The following is a 17,770-nucleotide window of genomic DNA, read 5'->3' on the forward strand; positions in this document are numbered from 1 at the left end:
TTAATCTATTCCTATCAACGAATCACGATCTGATAAAAAGGTATTCTATTTTTTATTCACAATATAAAAACGTACAGATCATCAACAAATAAATAATAGAACACTTATTACAATGTACAAGGCACAGGTTTGTATCCTTATAATAACAGTATGCTTAAGAGCAATATTTCTATCAGTAACTTTGGTAAAACACAATATATAAGCACTAGTATGACGTCATCTTGTTCAATTTCTTAAAAATATTACGAGTACGGATAGTATTGAAGTTGTAGCACGCATAATACATCATCCTCTAATAATTGGTGTGGAAATTTAACACGTGTCCGACATATCGTATTTTCTATGCTACAATTCTATATACAATTTGTAGAAAAAATACAGCTGAAAGAAGCTCAAATTTTTGCAACAACATGTTTTCCGATAAAAATGCCCAGTTTCGAACGTTTTCGATTGGCGAAACAATCGAAAACAGCAATCCCATGCGGATCACACAATAATGACCGCATTCAAAAAACAGTGACGTGATAGTTAAATCACTGTTTACGACACTTACAGAACTTAGGTACAAAACGTAATACTATTCTGGAATAATCTGAAGATTCCCAGCCTCTGCTAAATCCAATCTCTGCTGAATATTCTTCAGTCGTTGGCAATACTGTTCAAACGTGTCGAAACCACCATCTCCACTAAAAATCCAATTTCAGATAGTTAAAATGTTCATTTTCTAATAATTCTTCACTTACTTTGAGGTAGTCTTATCTCGAACAGGAGGCGAATGGTTCATGGCGGCTTTTTGAATTGGTAGGAAAGACTGATCTATGTTCCATAATAGAGTTTTCACACCAATTCGTTTGCCAGTATTCCATCTCACGATTAACCACTTCATTCTATGGATACTAATCAAAACAAGCACCGCACTCCTAAATCGAACTTTTGGCGATTTCTTATTACGGCCTACCACAGCGTAGGATCGTTGGTCTCTGGTCAATTGGGCGAGTACACATAGAGTATTTTCTTCAGACAATTGATAGCCACCAACTATAGTTAACAAGTATCGTTTCTGATATGTTAGAGCCTTGCGTCTGCTATCCGCTCGCAGAAACTTTCCATAAAAATGTTGCAACTGTAAGAAAAAATATTATCGTATCATTGATCACAAAATGAATATATGGAAAAAAGATAGAAATTACCTTTTCTATTTCTGGGATTCTAACATTTGGAACTTGAGGTCCCTTGTTTCGTTTGATTTGATCTTCGAGTAATTTAATTCGTTGGTTCAATTGTTCCTTCTCTTCTCTTGATTTTATCAACTTCTCTTGAAGTACAGTCTTTTCTGTCATGTATTTTTCATTAACTTCACTGAGATCCTATAAACCATAATATCAGTTATAAGATACAACAATTCATAAGATAACTAGGAGTTTATTACTAGAAGTAAGGAAATATTAAGTTCATTACATTTATTTTTTGCATGAATTTTGTAGGCATATTCTCGTTTGTAAATCTGCTCTTCAGTTCCTTCGTGAGCTCCAATTCTCTTTTTGTACATGCTTTTACTTCTTGTTGTAACTCAGCAATCACATCCCTAGAGTTCTTCTCCTCATCTTTGACGGCCGATAACTTTTTAAGTAGATCAGTTTCCCTTTCTTTAAAAGTCTCAGCTAGCTTCATCTCCCGTTCTAGAGATTCCGTTAATTCTCTCTTTGACTGTTTCATGTCAGCCTCCAAATCCATCTATCGAAAAATTAATCACGTGAAAAAAGAATCATAAAAACTAGTCGTTATAAATTAATATATTCTTATACTAACTATGACATCTCTAGCATTATTGATTTCTCTCCTCAAAGCCTTGAGCTCACTATGTTCACTGATCTTTTGTTCTTGTCTCTTAGTTTCCGCATCAGACATGGTTTTAATCCTCTTCTGTAACCATTCGCCTTCTTCTTGTTTTGCTTTTAGTTCTTCTTTGGTACGCCTGAGATCAGTTTGCAAGTGATCATTAGTCCCCTTTACCAAAACCAGATTACTTATTAAGTTCTCATTTTTCTCCACTTCCACTTCTAGTTGCTTCTCAAAATGATTCTTCTCCATCTGTAATTTCCTCAAAGTGTCCTTCAGCTCTGTGTTTTCCCTTCCTTCTTTTTCAAAGTTTTCCATTAATGACAGATATTTCTTCCTTTCAGCTTCTAAATCTGTTAATTTTGATAAATCATCGACTTTCTGGGATTGTACATGGTCTTTCATCAAACTCAGTTGAATCTCTAAATTCTTATGCTCATCTCGTAGCAGGGACAATTCATTTTTAAGCTTCACCTCATTGTCCAAAGAATCCTTCAACTTACTCTGGAGGGTCTCTATTAATTCTGAACAACCAACTTGCATTGCCCTATGCTCCTTTTCAATCTGAATCTTTAATTTTCTCATCAAATTCTTCTCTGAAGATAATTCTTCATCTAGTTTCGCTACTTTCTTTGATTTCTCTGTTAAATCTGACTTTAGTTGGAAAATTCGACCTTCGTATTCTGTTATCTGGCACTTGAGCATTTCTGTTTCTATCTCCAAATCATCTTTCAGCTTCTTCAATTCTTCATTGATTTTATTAGCTTGACTCAGTTTTAATTTTAGTTCTATATATTTTGCTTCTTGGAAGTCCTGATAAGGAGTTTGTCTTTCTGTCTTTTTCTTATCCTCGTCATCGTTTTCTATGGCGTTCATAATCTTTCTATCTAAGTGTGCTGATAAATTTAGCTCTCTTTGCACCATGTCTTCGATGTCGATATCATCTTGCAATCGTTCTGCAAATTTATACAATAAATAATTATTGTAATAAAACTATATTTTTAATTTATATAAAGAAATACTTACGTGCAGGTAACTTTAGGTCAGACAAATCTTTGTTTAGATTATCCACCATATTCCTCAGTTCAGCATTTATCTTTCTTTCATCCTTCAACTTCTTTCTCAATTCCACAACATTTCCAGATTCCTTCATCTTATTCTGTATAGCTTCCAAAGCCTTGTGCAGACTTTTGCTATCGTCACTCATTTGTCTAATCACTTTATCTTTTTCTTTTAAGTATTCCTGCAGGTGATGGATTTCTTGATCCTTTTCGTTAGAAGGTGAGGATGTTCCTGAGAAGCTGGTGCGTCTAGCCATTTCTTCCAATCTTCTAATGACCTGATCCCTGTTGTTTAGACCTTCGGTCAGTCTTTGAATCTCATTCTGACATTCTAATAATTCTTGTTTGGTAGACTGGTACTTTGTTTTGAATTCGTACAACTGTTTATTTTCATTTTCGATCTCAATATTGCGGGTTTGGATAGTTTCGATAGTGATATCTTTTTCGAGAATTACATCTCTGAATTTCTGTAACTCCTTTGTCTGTTCCTGGAGGAGTATAGTATATTCCCGTGTCTGTCCTAATTCTTGTTCCTTCTCTTCGATATCCTTTTTTAACTTATTATTCTCTAAATTCAATTCTATTATAACTTTTTCGTTCATTTGTATCTTATTTTTGTGGTCCTGCATTTCTTCTTTACTCAATTTTAAAATATTTTCTATTTCCTGAAGATCTTTTTTTATTTTATTCTCTGATACTCGTGACAATTCATATTGATTCTGATAGAAACACTTATCTTTGGATAGTGTCTCCACAACATTTTTAAATTCCATTTGCAACTCGTCGTAAAGTTTCTGCAGAGCTATTAAATCATCTTCTCTTTTAGTCAAAATTGCTGATTTCATATCTAATTCCTCTCTCACTGCCTGTAATTGAACTTCCAAGTTCTCCACCTCTTTCAATGTCTCATTGATAGACGTCTGAGTGTATTTCATTGAAGGAACATAAGATCTATTACTACTACTGTCGTCACTTCTCTCATCAGCACGTTCTCTTCGTGGTAATTCTTGTGTTTGAGTACACTGTTTTGTTGACTGGGTAGCGTGGTCAGTTCTGTCGCTAGAATTATTGTTTTCCGACGTGAAAGATTTCGACTCCAGGCCACTGTGCAGCAAGTCTAAGATTCTAGATTGTTGACTGGAATTTGCTGATAGACTTTGTGATCCAAGGTCTAGAAGAGGAACCTGAATTATCTTAGTGTTGTCCATTATAGGTACAGTTGAATTATCTATACTTTTTGGAACAGGTGAAGTAGGAACTTTGAAAGCAGATACGTTAGGTAAGTTTTGTGTCGTATTGGCTCCTCTGATGGCTTCCGTAGTTTCTTCGCATTCCGAGTGAATTGATAGAATATCGCTCAATGTACGTGCACTATTCTTTGCTTCTGTCTGTCGTACCAACTCTCTTAATTGTGTTTCGTCCAGATTCAGTGAAGAATATATCTCAAGTTGCTTTTCTTTTTTGGATAACTGTTCCTTCAGGTGATCTATCTCCTCGTTCTTATCTGCTAACATACTGTCTATTAGTCTCGGTAATTCTAACTGTGCATGCTCTTGAACACCAACTTTTGCCTGGAGAATCTTTTTCTCTTCTTCAATAATTTCTACGTGCTCTTTCAACTTCTGAATAGTAGCACTTTCTACTTGCACCACATTTGCAATCTCTGCTTCCTTCTCTTGTAATAATTGATTAATTCTATCTAATTGATTCTTCATGTCCTTTAATTCTAAATCTTTGTCAGCAATGGTTCGTTCTAAAGATTGAAACTTGGCATTAGCTTCATGAAGTTGTAGTTCTAAGCGTGATGTAGCCTGTCTCTGAGCAAATGGAGCACTTTGCTTGTGTTGCTCCAATCTACCACGCATTGCTTCTATTTGAAACAACTGCTCAGAAGTGGTTTGCTGAAGAATTTCCTGCTCTGCTTGTAATTCCTCGTTCTGGTTTTTGAAAGCAGCAACTTGCAATTCTAAATCTTTGATTCTTTTTAGTGCCACTTCCTCAGCTCTGGCATGTTTCAACATTTTCTCCTTAAGTTTAAGTAACTGGTCAAGAGGTAACATTGGAGGTGCAGTAGGATCATCGGGAGTAGGGCACCGCGAAGCATCTATTTGCTCTCTGATAGAGACATCTTCGCTTGGTTGACTCAAACTCAAATTGGAACTGCACATGTGCGCAGATTCCAGTTCTCTGATTCTTTTAGTTAACTGATTCTGCATATCGCGAAGTTCTGTTTTCATTTGCTTCAATGCCGCAGAATTCACGTTGAATTGTTCAGAACTTAACTTGTGTTTTCTTAATTCCTCCTACAAAATCGTATTTTTAAAAATGTATGTTCTAACAAAATTAAGTATTTCACTAAAATTTACCTGTAAGTGAATAATATGTTCATTTAGTTGCTTGCTTTCACTACCCATCTTAACAGCATCCAGTTCTTGGACCAACTCATGCTGGTTCTTAGTCTGCGCAGCAATCACAGTTTCTAATTGATTGATTTGTAATTGAAGAGATTCTTCCTTCTCGGTTTTGATCTGTAGTTGTTGTTCCAAGTCTGTGATGATTTCTCTAAGTACCCAAATCTTGTCGATAGCTGCTTTCAGTTCACTCTCGGTTTCGGATTTTCTGGCCTCTGTGTCAGACATAAGAGAGGACATCTCTCTCATCTGAGACTCTAAAACCTCCACCTACATTGCATTCGACTTTTTAATGAAACTTCGCAATTGCTGAGTTTATTCCATTACCACAACCATAAACTAACTGCTGGAAAACATCACCAATATGTAAAGCACACAAAAAATATTTGTCAAAGTGACAAAATAAAAGTTACATGCATAACATCTTAATTTTTATTAAAATGAAATGTATACTTTGTACTTAGTAGAGCCTGGATCTGAAATATTATTAAATGTATTAATTCTTATAAGTAAATGACCACTCACAACTGCACCGATGTCAGATGCTTGAAGCACAGGGACGTCTGACGTTGCTTCGGGTGATAGTGTAGACTGCTTTGTGCGACAAACAGAAACCAAAACCAGAGTGCAGGAAAACTCGTGTTAATAGGTTAGTGATAATGCGTGTTATAAGCTGCCTAATTACTTCATAATATAGCTGACAATATAGCAGACCATAAAAAATGAACTCAGTTATGATATCCCAAAAGTTATCTATTAGTTTGATCAATTTATATGAGATCAGTAAAGATCATTAAAAAATCCCAATCCAAGACAGATAGAAATAATCATTTTAAGAAATTTCTGAACTTGATTAAAATGTATTATTTAGTCCGCACCATATAAAGTATCAAAAAAAGCAGATGTTTTGGGTGCGAATGAATATTTCAATTAGAATCGTAAATTGTTTATATCAGATTATTGTATTGTTAAATAGTATGAATATAATGCCCAAGGACTCACCTCAGATGTTATGCGTTGATCTCGTTCCTTTTCTCGTTCACGTTCTTTAAGCTGTTCCTGCAGAACATACACTTGTTTTGCTGCTTCATCTCTCTCAGCTTCTCTTTCGCTTGCTTGCTCATCCAGAAATCTGCGAGTTGCTTTTAATTGCTTATCTGCTGCCTCAATCTACACATATTTTTTTTCAGTTAATATCAATAAAATTGAACATTTAAAAAGCAGAAAGTAAAAAATTTGAATAAAAATAATCAATAAAATGTACACTTCAACAGCTACATGAGTTATAAACTTTAATATTATTTATATCAACACACATTTAATCAATCGTAATCAAAAATAAAACTAAAAACGAATGCCTTTGTGCAAAATAAATAGCAACAAAAATAAAGTGTTCTGAAATACTCATGAAAAATGCTCGTCAACTTTCTTCAAATGTATTCTTTGTTATTAAATTAATAACGCAACCAGGGAGGATAAGGAAGAGTTAATTTACAATATTAATAGCATGCATACAAGAGATTAATAGCAATAAACATACTTTTAATGTAACACATGCCTTGATTAATCATTAGGAAATTATTATTTTTAATGATGGCATGAAATTTAGTAGATTCTTGTGATAAACCATTTCATCAGAATTGAGAGAGTCCATAGCGTTCTTGTCAATTTATTGTTAAATATTGCTCGGTTTGCGGTTAAAGTTAACTTACGGAACAGCTTTTTATAATAGTATTAGTAATTCTATAATTTACCTTTCGGCGGCAAACCCTGTGAATGTATGGGGTAGGAGTAGGTTCTAAAGGCACCTGCTGGCAAGATAACAGAACGCCAATCAATCTTTCTAAAAAGCTGCATCACGGAGCTATACATTTTTACCGGTCGTTTATCTTTTTTCTTTCCTTTCTTTCTCTTTTATTTCATACATTTTTATCGTAAATTTTTTTCTATCAATTTCTGAACATAAGATCATCTATCGATTGAAATACTTGTCAAATGATAATCGAATCTATTAAAAGTTAAATATTGATGCATGGATAATGAGACTGTTCATTATGAGTTCAAAAACAAAAAAAGAATGTCTTGTGCAATGTATGAATAACTAAGCTCGTAGATACAGATAAAATAATGGACTACCAAATACAAAACTCGTCTTCAATATGCAATACACCACAATTGTTTTGTATGTAGCATACCAACTCTATATAATGAAAATACATGCAATCGGTGCATCCTTTATAAGAAGAAGTTGCAGTTTACCTGTTGCTGCAAATCTTCCTTTTCCCTTTTTGCCTCTTCCATCAATTTTTCAATCAGTCTAGATTGTTCATCTATCAGTTGCAACAATTCTGTGCAATCTCCTCCTCCATTTGATAATACATGTCTCACTGAAAAATAAAACATAATTTCAAAAGATATCCACTGAAAAGTTCAATGTGCATACCTCAAAAGAATTCATACCTTTTTCTTGCAATTGTGAGAAATCTTGCAAAGTAATGTCAGTACCTAAGTCATAATTTTCCCCATAACCTTCTGTGATTGTTTCTTTTTTATTCTCTGCATTAATTAGCTTTCTTTGAAGATCTAAAATGGTCATTTTCAGATGACCAATCTCTTCTTGATAGCCGATGACTAGAGCATCAGCATGATGAAGTTTCAAATTCAGTTCTTCATTCATTTTATTTAACCAAAGAGTATCTTTCAAAGGCGAGCTATGTCTCCGTTCTCTTGTGGATAAAGAAGTGCTAAGAATTTCAGCGCTTTCAGATTTCAAGCGATGTATGCAGTTGTTCAATTCTTGCTTTAATTTTTCTGTTATGCACTCATCTTCTTCCAGAATAGTTGGTAAAGTTTCGGCATTGCTATTTATTATTGAAACTATCTCGGTAGTTTTTGGAGCAAAGTGGATCCTTTGTATCTTCATTTTAGAAGAGTTCAATAAGCTAGTCTCTTGGTTCTCTCTTGATTCGTTGAATTTCAATCCATCAGTTTTATCAATTTGCATGGCTTTTTCATTAGTGACGCTATCAAATAATTGACTCTTAATAACTTTGGTAATAAAAGTATTATTAACTTCCTCTTCACAAATACTAAAATACTTTATCAGTTCTTCGATCAACGTTTTAAGAGTTACGCACGTTTTACTTAAGGTATTCCTGTTTAACACAAAATTTTTATAAATAAAAAATAATGACGATTTTTAATTTTTTCGAAATGTAAATACCTTTCTTCAAGAATTTGATTATCTGTTACTACGCCTTTATCAAGATCTCCTTTTTCACCATAATTCTGAACACATTCTGACTTAATTTTATTAAGTTCTCCTTGATGACGATCGATCATTCTAGCTACAGTTCGAGAATGCTCTTCTTTTAAACGTTGCAATTCCTCAGTATGGGTTTCTTTAAGTAGTTGCATCTCCTTCTTTGCATTACCAGTCAGTTTGTCTCGTAATTCCAACAATTCTGCTGGCCAATTGTCTTCTACATCCGACTCGACCATTAAAAGTGCCTATTGATTAAATTACAATGATATGAAAGTGATAAATTGAAAGTGAATATATCAATGGGAAACTACATTTGTCTTGGATATATTCGAATCAATTTTTTGCAGGATATTAGCGTGTAAATTGGTGTGGCTAAATCTAAAACTACCTGAATTTGTTCTTGGAGCGCATTGACAATATCCAACTTAGCTAGTGCTATCTGTTCTTCCAACTGATGGTTGTAGGCCGCTCGTAGTTGCGTTAATTCACCGTTTTCCAACGCACCCGCATCCCATTCTGTTTGACAATGCTGCATGCATACATATGTGGTCACACAATAACATGTTAGTTACAAGAGAAACAATACATCATAATTGTACTCAGTTCGAGCTAACGACTTTGCTTTACAATTTATAATCTGTGACCTTTAGTAATTGGAAACTATTCTAAAAATGCTTTCAGAACTAAACAATGGTTTTTTGACAAGAACAAAATTATTAAAAAAATACAGGCTTCATTTAAATAAATTAAAGAATCATGCGTTTCATCGAAAATAAATACAATTATAGAAAAGAATAACATAAAAAACATACTATTGAAAGATTAAAGTAAGACATACCAAATTTAAAAAGTGCAGTCTAATGTACAGCAAAGTGAATGAAAGAAATCAATTTTTATTAGCATGTAACACATATTCTTGAAGAAGAAGGAGAAGCGATTATATTGCACAAAAAGATATTCAACATTTAACACAAAAAATAGGATAAACGAAATGCATTAAATACACAAATAAGAAGTTCATAAAACGATCAAGTCATCTTGCTTACCTGATTTGCCATATTTTTCAATAACTCGCGTTTTTCTTTGTCCTTGTTATTGTATAGCTGTCTTTCATAGATATTTTTCTGTTCTTCTAAAGATTTCTCACATTGCAATTTCACTTCCTGCAACTCTATTATTCTGTTTTGCAATTCTTGTTGCAAAGTTTTGATATTTATTTCATACTCTAGTTCAGACTTATAACTATTAAAATTTTGGCTGGTATGCTTAGATTGCTCATCCTTTATTGGAGAACCAAGTCTTGAACTATGCTCAGAGATATTCGAAACGTTCAAACAATCGCCAGCACCTCCGAAATATAAGCCTTCAGTTATGTCAGCAATTTCACTATCATTGTCTGACATCTTTTTTGACTGCTGACTAAATATTTCCTCGGAATATTGTTTCTCCATCAGCAAACATTTTTGTTCGAAATACATACGCAGTTCTTCCATTTCCTTCGCGTGTCGCATTTCCAGTTCGGTTTTGAGATCGTTTAACTCTGTTGTGCCTCCTTTTGTGCTCAACATTAATGATTGTACTTTTCTAATTTCAGATGTAGTTTCGGTTTTTATAGCGTTTATCTGCTCGTTATGAACATGAATCAGTGCTTCAATTTCTTTACGTAAAGTCTCCTTCTCTAATGTTAATTGATTTACGGAATCTTGTAGTGAATGCATATTCTCTAACTTCTTTTTCAAAGCTTTATTTTCTTCATTCTTATGTTCCTTTTCTATGGTAAGGTTTTCTGAAAGATTAATGTAGTGATCCATTTTGTTTTTCATTTCTTCATAGTCTGCCTGTTGACTCATTAAACGTTCTACTTCTTTCAGCAACCGTTTATTTTCTTCCAGTACAAGCATTAATTTTTCTTGTAGCGATGCTGTTCTGTTACTAGTATTAGGATCTTCGGTTTTCTCATCAAGAGTTCTATTTATATCTATGCTTTTATCGTGTGTTGTATCTACAGAATTATTAGCAATCCTATCCAGCTTAAATTGTTTCATTAAGGCACTGTTATAATTGGATGATGACAATGAAACATCAAGTTTACTATCGCTTAAAGCTAACGTTTGATTCAATTTTTCCTCTACCTCTGCACACTGTGCCCATGCTGTCGCTAGTCCAGTCTTCAGTTGTTCACGCTCTTCCTCAGATTTCTTCAACATGTCTGACAGATTATACATTTTTTTTATGGATTCTGCAAGTTCTGTCTCTTTCAGCTCAAGAGTCATTTTAAGCTTCTTGATTTCCTGTTGATCCTCTTCAGTTTTATGCAGCAGATCACTGATGGTATCTTTCATACTTTGACTAGATGATTTACTTTCTTCTGCTAATGGCAGGATATTCTGGCCATCCAAACTGTTCTTCTTCAAGGAACTCAGCTCAGATTTGTATTTGTCACACACATTCTTCATATCCTTAAGCTGTTTCTCATATGATTTCTTGGTAAGATTTGCTTGTTCTAACTCTTCTTTTGATTTACGAACATCCTCTTCAAGACCTTCAATCTTACAAATTAAAAGTTTCTCGAATTCTGCTTTTTCCTCAAGCTTTTGTTTTGTCAACTGATATTGAATCGCCACTTCGTCAAAAGTCTGATACGTAGTTTCGTTCAATTCGCTTAGAGTACTCACATTTATACCACTAAGCCTGGACAATGATTTCTCTAAATCATAGATTTTGTTGCTTAAAGATCTTTCATGAGACTGACTATTTTCTATTAACGATTGCGCTGTCGAGTATCTCGACGACAGGTCATCGAGCTTAAATTTTAGACTTTCGTTCTCTTCTTTCAACACAGCAGCATTTGTTAAGGCTTGTTCCAAGGAACGTTCAATGCTTTCCTTCGATTCCAGAACCGCAGTCGCTGCTATATACTTCGAAGTGACTTCCTCCAACTGAAGTTTATGCAACTTAATCTGTTCGTGTAGCATCTCTTTTTCCTTTTGATGATCTAGATTTTGAATGCGTGTAATTTTTTCTGCCTGCACTCTAAACTCATTGAACTTTGATTTATGTTCGTTCAATTCAGCTTGGGCAGTTTGTTGGGATTCAGAACGATTCATTAACTCGAGTTTCAGAGTTTCCACAGTTTTCTTATAGTGAGCTAACTGCGTTTGAAATATGGAGAGTTCTTTGGCATGTCGAGTCTCCAGATCTGGCAGTTCCTTGTTCAAGCGATCAGCCATAGTCTTATTTTCTTCTTTCAATTGCTTTAGATGTTCTTCATATTCTTTTTGGATATTCATTACCTCTTTCTCATACTTTGCAGCTTGCTCTTTTAATTCCTGTTGATGACGTGCAGTATTTATATTCATCTCAGTTGTAAATTTTTTTAATATATGTTGCATATCTTGTTTTATCTTATCTACACGCACTTCATACTGTTTCTGTTGCTCTAAAGTCTCAGCGATGTTTAAATTTTTGTCAGCAGCATTTAGACGAATTTGTTCGTTCAAATTATTAATCTGCAACTTATAATCGTTAATCTCAGCTGTTCGAGTTTCTTTCTCCATTTCCAGTGTCTGTACATATTCTTGATTTTGGGTCATCTGGCTATTTAATTTTTCTATTATTGACCTTTGATCGCTTACAGTCTTTTCTAAAGTATCAATCTAGAAACAATCAATTTTCTAATAAAAATCTCTTTATTTTGTGGTAATAAAAAATATAATTTTCTTACCTTTTCTTCCAAGCACTTATTCTTATCACTATCTTTACAAGGTATTTCCATAGCATTTATGGAGTTCAATTGACTAGCAAGATTATCTCTTACAGACAAAGCATGCTGCAGAGACCACATTAGATCTTCTATTAGGTTATCTCTTTGATTCACTGCTTTTTCAAACTCTTGTAGCTATTTGATTGAAAATAACACATGACTATCTATATATACTATGTCAACAAAAAAAAAGATTTTACATACTTTTATATGATACAAAGACATGACATCTCTGCTGTGTATACTACTACTCTGGCTTTGTGAAGAGTTTGGAGATGAGGCCTCTGCTCTCAAGTGATCAATTTCCGCATTTAAAGCTTCGACTATGGCTTCTTTCCCTTGCAACAACTCTTCTAATTGAACCACCCTTCCTGCAAGACCTTCTAAATCCCCATCTGCTTCTCCTTCGCTCATACTGACACTGCTTTGTGTCACATCTTTTGAAGAAACTCCTTCATGTGGCTATAATCAATGGAATTAGTGCTTTGATGTTCACAAACAACAAAATAGATTTAAATTCCTATTCTTACATTAGATTTTCTATGTTCCATAGATTTGTCATTACGGAAAGATTCCTCATCGGATATTTCATCCATTTGACTATGCTCGAACCTTGAGCTTTACTAATTCTTTCTACCTTATATCTCTCCAGCTGAAACCACAATTGTATATTATATAAAAATTTTAATTTCCATATAATTTTTCAAGTTCAGTTTTTTAAATATCTTATTTATGTTCCATGTTTACTATATTAAATAAATCTCAAAATATCAAATAATATACTATGATCTTTTGTGCCCTACATCAATGTGAACTTTACGGTGTTCAGAATCCATATTATATCCTTACATTCCTCCACCATACTTATCTGAATTATAATGGCTACAAAAAGCATTTCTACACCATTGTATTCATTTTTATATTTACATATTAATTAGATCCAGGTATATTAAATTTTGTATCATTTAATAGTATATGTAAAATAGTCTACAAAAATTTGATACTATCGGAATAAAATGTAAAATATGATAAAAAAATATTTCATTGAAAAATAAGGGTATGTTCAAATACTTTTTGTAGCCACTACATTGAGTTGTCGATTGAAATTTACTTTGAGAAACCAAAAATTATTGACTTTTTTTATATATTCCGATAATATTCGACAAATAGAATCCAAAAATATAAGTTTTGAGTTTAAAAATCAATTGGTTCAAAAGTTATATGTATATAAAACCAAGAATTTTTAGCGTATTTTACACGTTAATTTGACGCCATATTAGCTTGTATCCATTCGTCCAATGTGTGAAGTCACTAGCTGTAAACAGATACACGTGGGTGGCGGGATAAGTCAAATGTTTTTATCGGCAAGCGATTTGCATATGTTTGATTTTTTGCGCTAACACGATTCAAGACTTACAGATAACAATTTTCCCAACGCGTTCGAAGTGTTCGCTTGTGTCTTTTTTCCACGGTTACGTCTTTTCTTGTTTTATTTTCTTTTTATCGCTTTCTTTTTTTTTTTGGTTTCTTTTTGTTTTATTTTCTTTTATTTTACTCTTTCTTTTTAAATGTTTTGCTAGTTTTGTTGTATTATTATATTATAAGTACTTGCATAACAAGCTGAAAAGCCACACGGTTTTAATGGATGGTTAATCTCTTGGTAGTCAATGTTCATTAGAATTCATTATCATATCAGATTCATATAAAAACTTTTAGGCGCCAGCTTCCACTTATTAAATATTAATCTATACAATCTTCGCGACAATAATCGGTCGCATACAAATACCTAATTATATAACAATTATATAATATATAACTGCATAAAAACATAAAATATATAAATATATAAAATACAATTCAAAAAACAGTTATAAATGCAATAATAACATATCAATAGTTAACAAATGGATAGGTATTGCAGATGAATTGTTAATAAAACTTTTGATTTATTAAAAGTAGAATTAATTAGAATATGACGTAATAGATTGAATACATCTTGGCCATCATAAAACAATATTATTTTTGTAAAATATTAGCCATTTCACATGCAACAACCCAATGTCTTACTTGATTTCTTTCTCTCCCAGTAGTTGATCTTTCCCACAAATTATCAATTATAAATGTGTTAATATAGTTTGTAAGAATTCCATGGACAGCTCTGTAAATATATAATTATGTATTTATTAGATTTTATTAATGTCTGTTGATTTATAATTCAAAATTTTATGACTACTAATAGTAACTTTTATCATAATGTAAAAAGAAATTAAAAAATATATATTCTAATTAATAAAGAAACCTTTCTCATAAATTTATTGCATATAAATATTTGATCTGTTTTATATAGATAACAATTAACCCTCTCCCTTTCAATCATTCCAACACATTCAGAATTATTAATTTATAAATATGAAAATCTAATTTTCTGTCTTTAATATTTATAAAAAAAATTCGCATAAATTAGGAAAAAATAACTTTACAAAATATTTATGATTAATGAACGGGTTGATGAACCATACCTTTATTAAATTAACAAGTAATTTATTACATTTAGTATCTGTGATAAATTAATATAAATTGTGAAAAAGTAAGTCTGAAGTCTGTTCTTTAATTTATAAATAATTTTAGATATATTTGTAAAAATTTTAATATATATCTGTCTCAAATTACTGTTCTGATTTTCTAAATAGCTTTCATCAATGTTATGAAGAAATATAGAGTGAATTATCGTGTATCTTATTTTCTCAATCTACTGAATTTATTGAACAAAATGTTCATCTTGAATATTCAATGTAAACATTGCTCATCTTTGAGCGTTTGAATATCTTCTGTAATGTTATTTTAATTAATGTTAGTTGGCTTTGAACCAAGTATACTGTAACTACAGTACTTGTTGAATTCTTTTCCTAATTTTAAACGTTTTAGTTTACAGATTGACAGAATTTTGAAAAAGTATTCGAAAATATATGTATACATATTTTTCCATTAATAAAAGACTTTATGTGTTTTGTAAATAGAATATTTAAAATCTTAAATTCATGTATACTCATTATGTATTCAAAAATATATCGAATAAAATAGATAAAATAAAATTACTTTTGTAATATGCAATGCTATTCCTCCTTATTTGTTGAAACAGCAGAACCAGTCCATGATGGCTTTAATTACCTGAGAAATACATATTTTTATTAACATACTTATAACATATATACATATATTCATCAATATAATTGATTATAATAATATTATTCATTGTCCATCATTAAGAGTATAGCTATGTAAATGAGAAGTATAAAGTTTATAATTTCAAATTGTTACTTTTCATTTAACTTTATTTTTGTTCATTTCGTTAAACTTTACATAATCAATGAATGAATCTATAAATTATATATAAATAAATTAATAATTCCCTTTACATCTATACTCTGTTCAAATACATAAAGAAAATTATGAAATATATACTATATCATATAATATGTATATAGAGAAACATTATTGAAGTATATCAAATTTTTTAAATTAAAATGGAAAGTAAATTAAACCATAAGAATATATTACCAGTAAGTTTTAATATTGAATGATACGTATCGAGCAACGACTCAACCACGGTCAACCGTTACATTTCCAGTGCGCATTTCAGTACGCAGAATTATTTCGCGCGCAAGAAGAACCAATAGTAAAACAGTTTGATTCTAAAAATCATTTTGGCTTATTTTCACTTGAATTTTTGAAGCAAAAAGAATTATAGTCATGGAATAAACAAAAAGTGCTTAACTTCTTAGAATAATATATAAGTTATAATATATATGTTTTGAATTTATTTAATTAGACACATGTAGATATTGCCAACTTAAGAAATTGTGAAGATACCATTTATTGATGGCAACTAAGTGATTGCGGATTTTATCAATAGGTGGTCTTAGCACATTCTTTTGTTTTGTCAGCGTGTTCAATGCACCCAAACTATATTGTTTTCTTGTTCTTTGGACTTTCAGTTTTAATTTAATAAAAAAATTGTATCGATTAATTATTTAGTTTCGTTTTTATCCCAATTTAAAAATGGAAGAACAAGACACGCATTTCAGACATATTTTATTGTACTATTTCCGAAAAGGCAAAAACGCATCGCAAGCACACAAGAAGTTATATGCCCTATATGGGAATGAAGCTTTGAAAGAAAGGCAGTGTCAAAACTGGTTTGCCAAATTTCGTTCTGGTGATTTTTCAGTGAAAAATGCTCAACGATCTGGTCGTCCGGTTGGAGTTGACGAGACCCATATCATGGCTATTATCGATTCAGATCGTTATAGCACAATACGTGAGATTGCAGAGAAGCTCAATGTATCGCATACATGTATTCAAAAAAGAATAAAACAGCTTGGCTATGTCAAGAAACTCGATGTATGGGTCCCTTATCAGCTTGACGAAATTCATTTGAAACAACGCATTCGCATCTGCGACTCGCTTCTGAAACGCAACGAAATTGTTTCATTTTTGAAACGACTGATTATTGGCGACGAAAGGTCGATAGTTTATACAGTTCAGGCGACACCAAAAGCTGAGATTCACCAAAAAAAGATTATGCTGTCAGTTTGGTGGGATTATAAAGGAATTCTGTACTTTGAACTTTTACCAGGGAACCAAATGATTAATTCAAACGTGTACGTTCCGCAACTCGCCAAACTGAGCGATGCACTTCAAGAAAAGCGACCAGAATTGGAAGATTGTAAGGGTGTTGTTTTCCAGCATGATAATTCAAAATCCTACACATCTTTGGTCACTCACCAAAAATTATTGGAACTAGGTTGGGATGTGTTGTCACATCCACCATATAGCCCTGATCTTACGCCTTCGGATTACCATTTATTTCGTACCATGCAGAACTCCTTAAATGGTAAAACTTTTAATGACGCTGATGATGTAAAATCACATTTAATTCAGTTTTTTGCTAACAAAAGTCAGAAGTTTTATGAACATGGAATTATGACCCTGCCTGAAAGATGGCAAAAGGTCATCGAAAAAGACGGGCAATATCTAATTGAATAAAGTTACATTTTTAAGGAAGAATTTTGAATTTTCCTTCTTATTTAATATACGCAATCACTTAGTTGCTAACCCAATAAAAATGAAATTCTTTCATTTAGAAAAATACACATTTGGAAAGACATGTGGATATTTTTTATGCAATTAATTCTTCAAAAATTAAAAATTCATATAAATAAATTTACTAAAGAAAATGATTATGCAATATGGCATAATACATTGAATATTTTTTTATTAATATTAAAAATTAATATTGATATTAACGTTTTATTAATACATTAAACTTTGAATTTAGTTTAGTTTAGTTTAGTTTAATTTATTTTTATTTCCAAATTTAAAATATTTGATGGTGGGAGATGCCATCATTATGATATATTTTAATTTTTAT

At 32.1% G+C, this 17,770-nt stretch overlaps 1 protein-coding gene across 11 annotated transcripts; it reads right to left on the bottom strand.

The window, feature by feature from the left end:
- Positions 1-33: 33 nt before the first annotated feature.
- LOC122576153 (A-kinase anchor protein 9-like) lies at positions 34-16,069 on the bottom strand. Of its 11 annotated transcripts, XM_043746030.1 has the most exons (22): positions 15,898-16,069; positions 15,436-15,507; positions 14,407-14,497; positions 13,952-14,125; positions 12,870-12,991; positions 12,544-12,801; positions 12,301-12,474; positions 9,623-12,232; positions 8,965-9,105; positions 8,535-8,821; positions 7,772-8,466; positions 7,571-7,698; positions 7,066-7,122; positions 6,314-6,481; positions 5,837-5,905; positions 5,267-5,581; positions 2,866-5,203; positions 1,810-2,795; positions 1,459-1,734; positions 1,191-1,367; positions 744-1,123; positions 34-686 (listed from the first exon to the last, which is right to left on the bottom strand). In XM_043746030.1, exons 5-22 carry the CDS (start codon positions 12,933-12,935, stop codon positions 578-580), a joined length of 9,234 nt encoding a protein of 3,077 aa, XP_043601965.1. In that variant the 5' UTR covers positions 12,936-12,991; positions 13,952-14,125; positions 14,407-14,497; positions 15,436-15,507; positions 15,898-16,069; the 3' UTR covers positions 34-577. The 11 variants fall into 11 exon arrangements, with proteins under 11 accessions (XP_043601965.1, XP_043601966.1, XP_043601969.1 ...); XM_043746031.1 differs by lacking the exon at positions 13,952-14,125; XM_043746034.1 differs by lacking the exons at positions 13,952-14,125; positions 14,407-14,497; positions 15,436-15,507; positions 15,898-16,069 and adding an exon at positions 13,451-13,627 and having other exon boundaries at positions 7,066-7,119.
- Between the last annotated feature and the right edge of the window lie 1,701 nt (positions 16,070-17,770).

The sequence above is a fragment of the Bombus pyrosoma genome, linkage group LG16 (assembly GCF_014825855.1).
Source record: "Bombus pyrosoma isolate SC7728 linkage group LG16, ASM1482585v1, whole genome shotgun sequence".
NCBI lineage: Eukaryota > Metazoa > Arthropoda > Insecta > Hymenoptera > Apidae > Bombus > Bombus pyrosoma.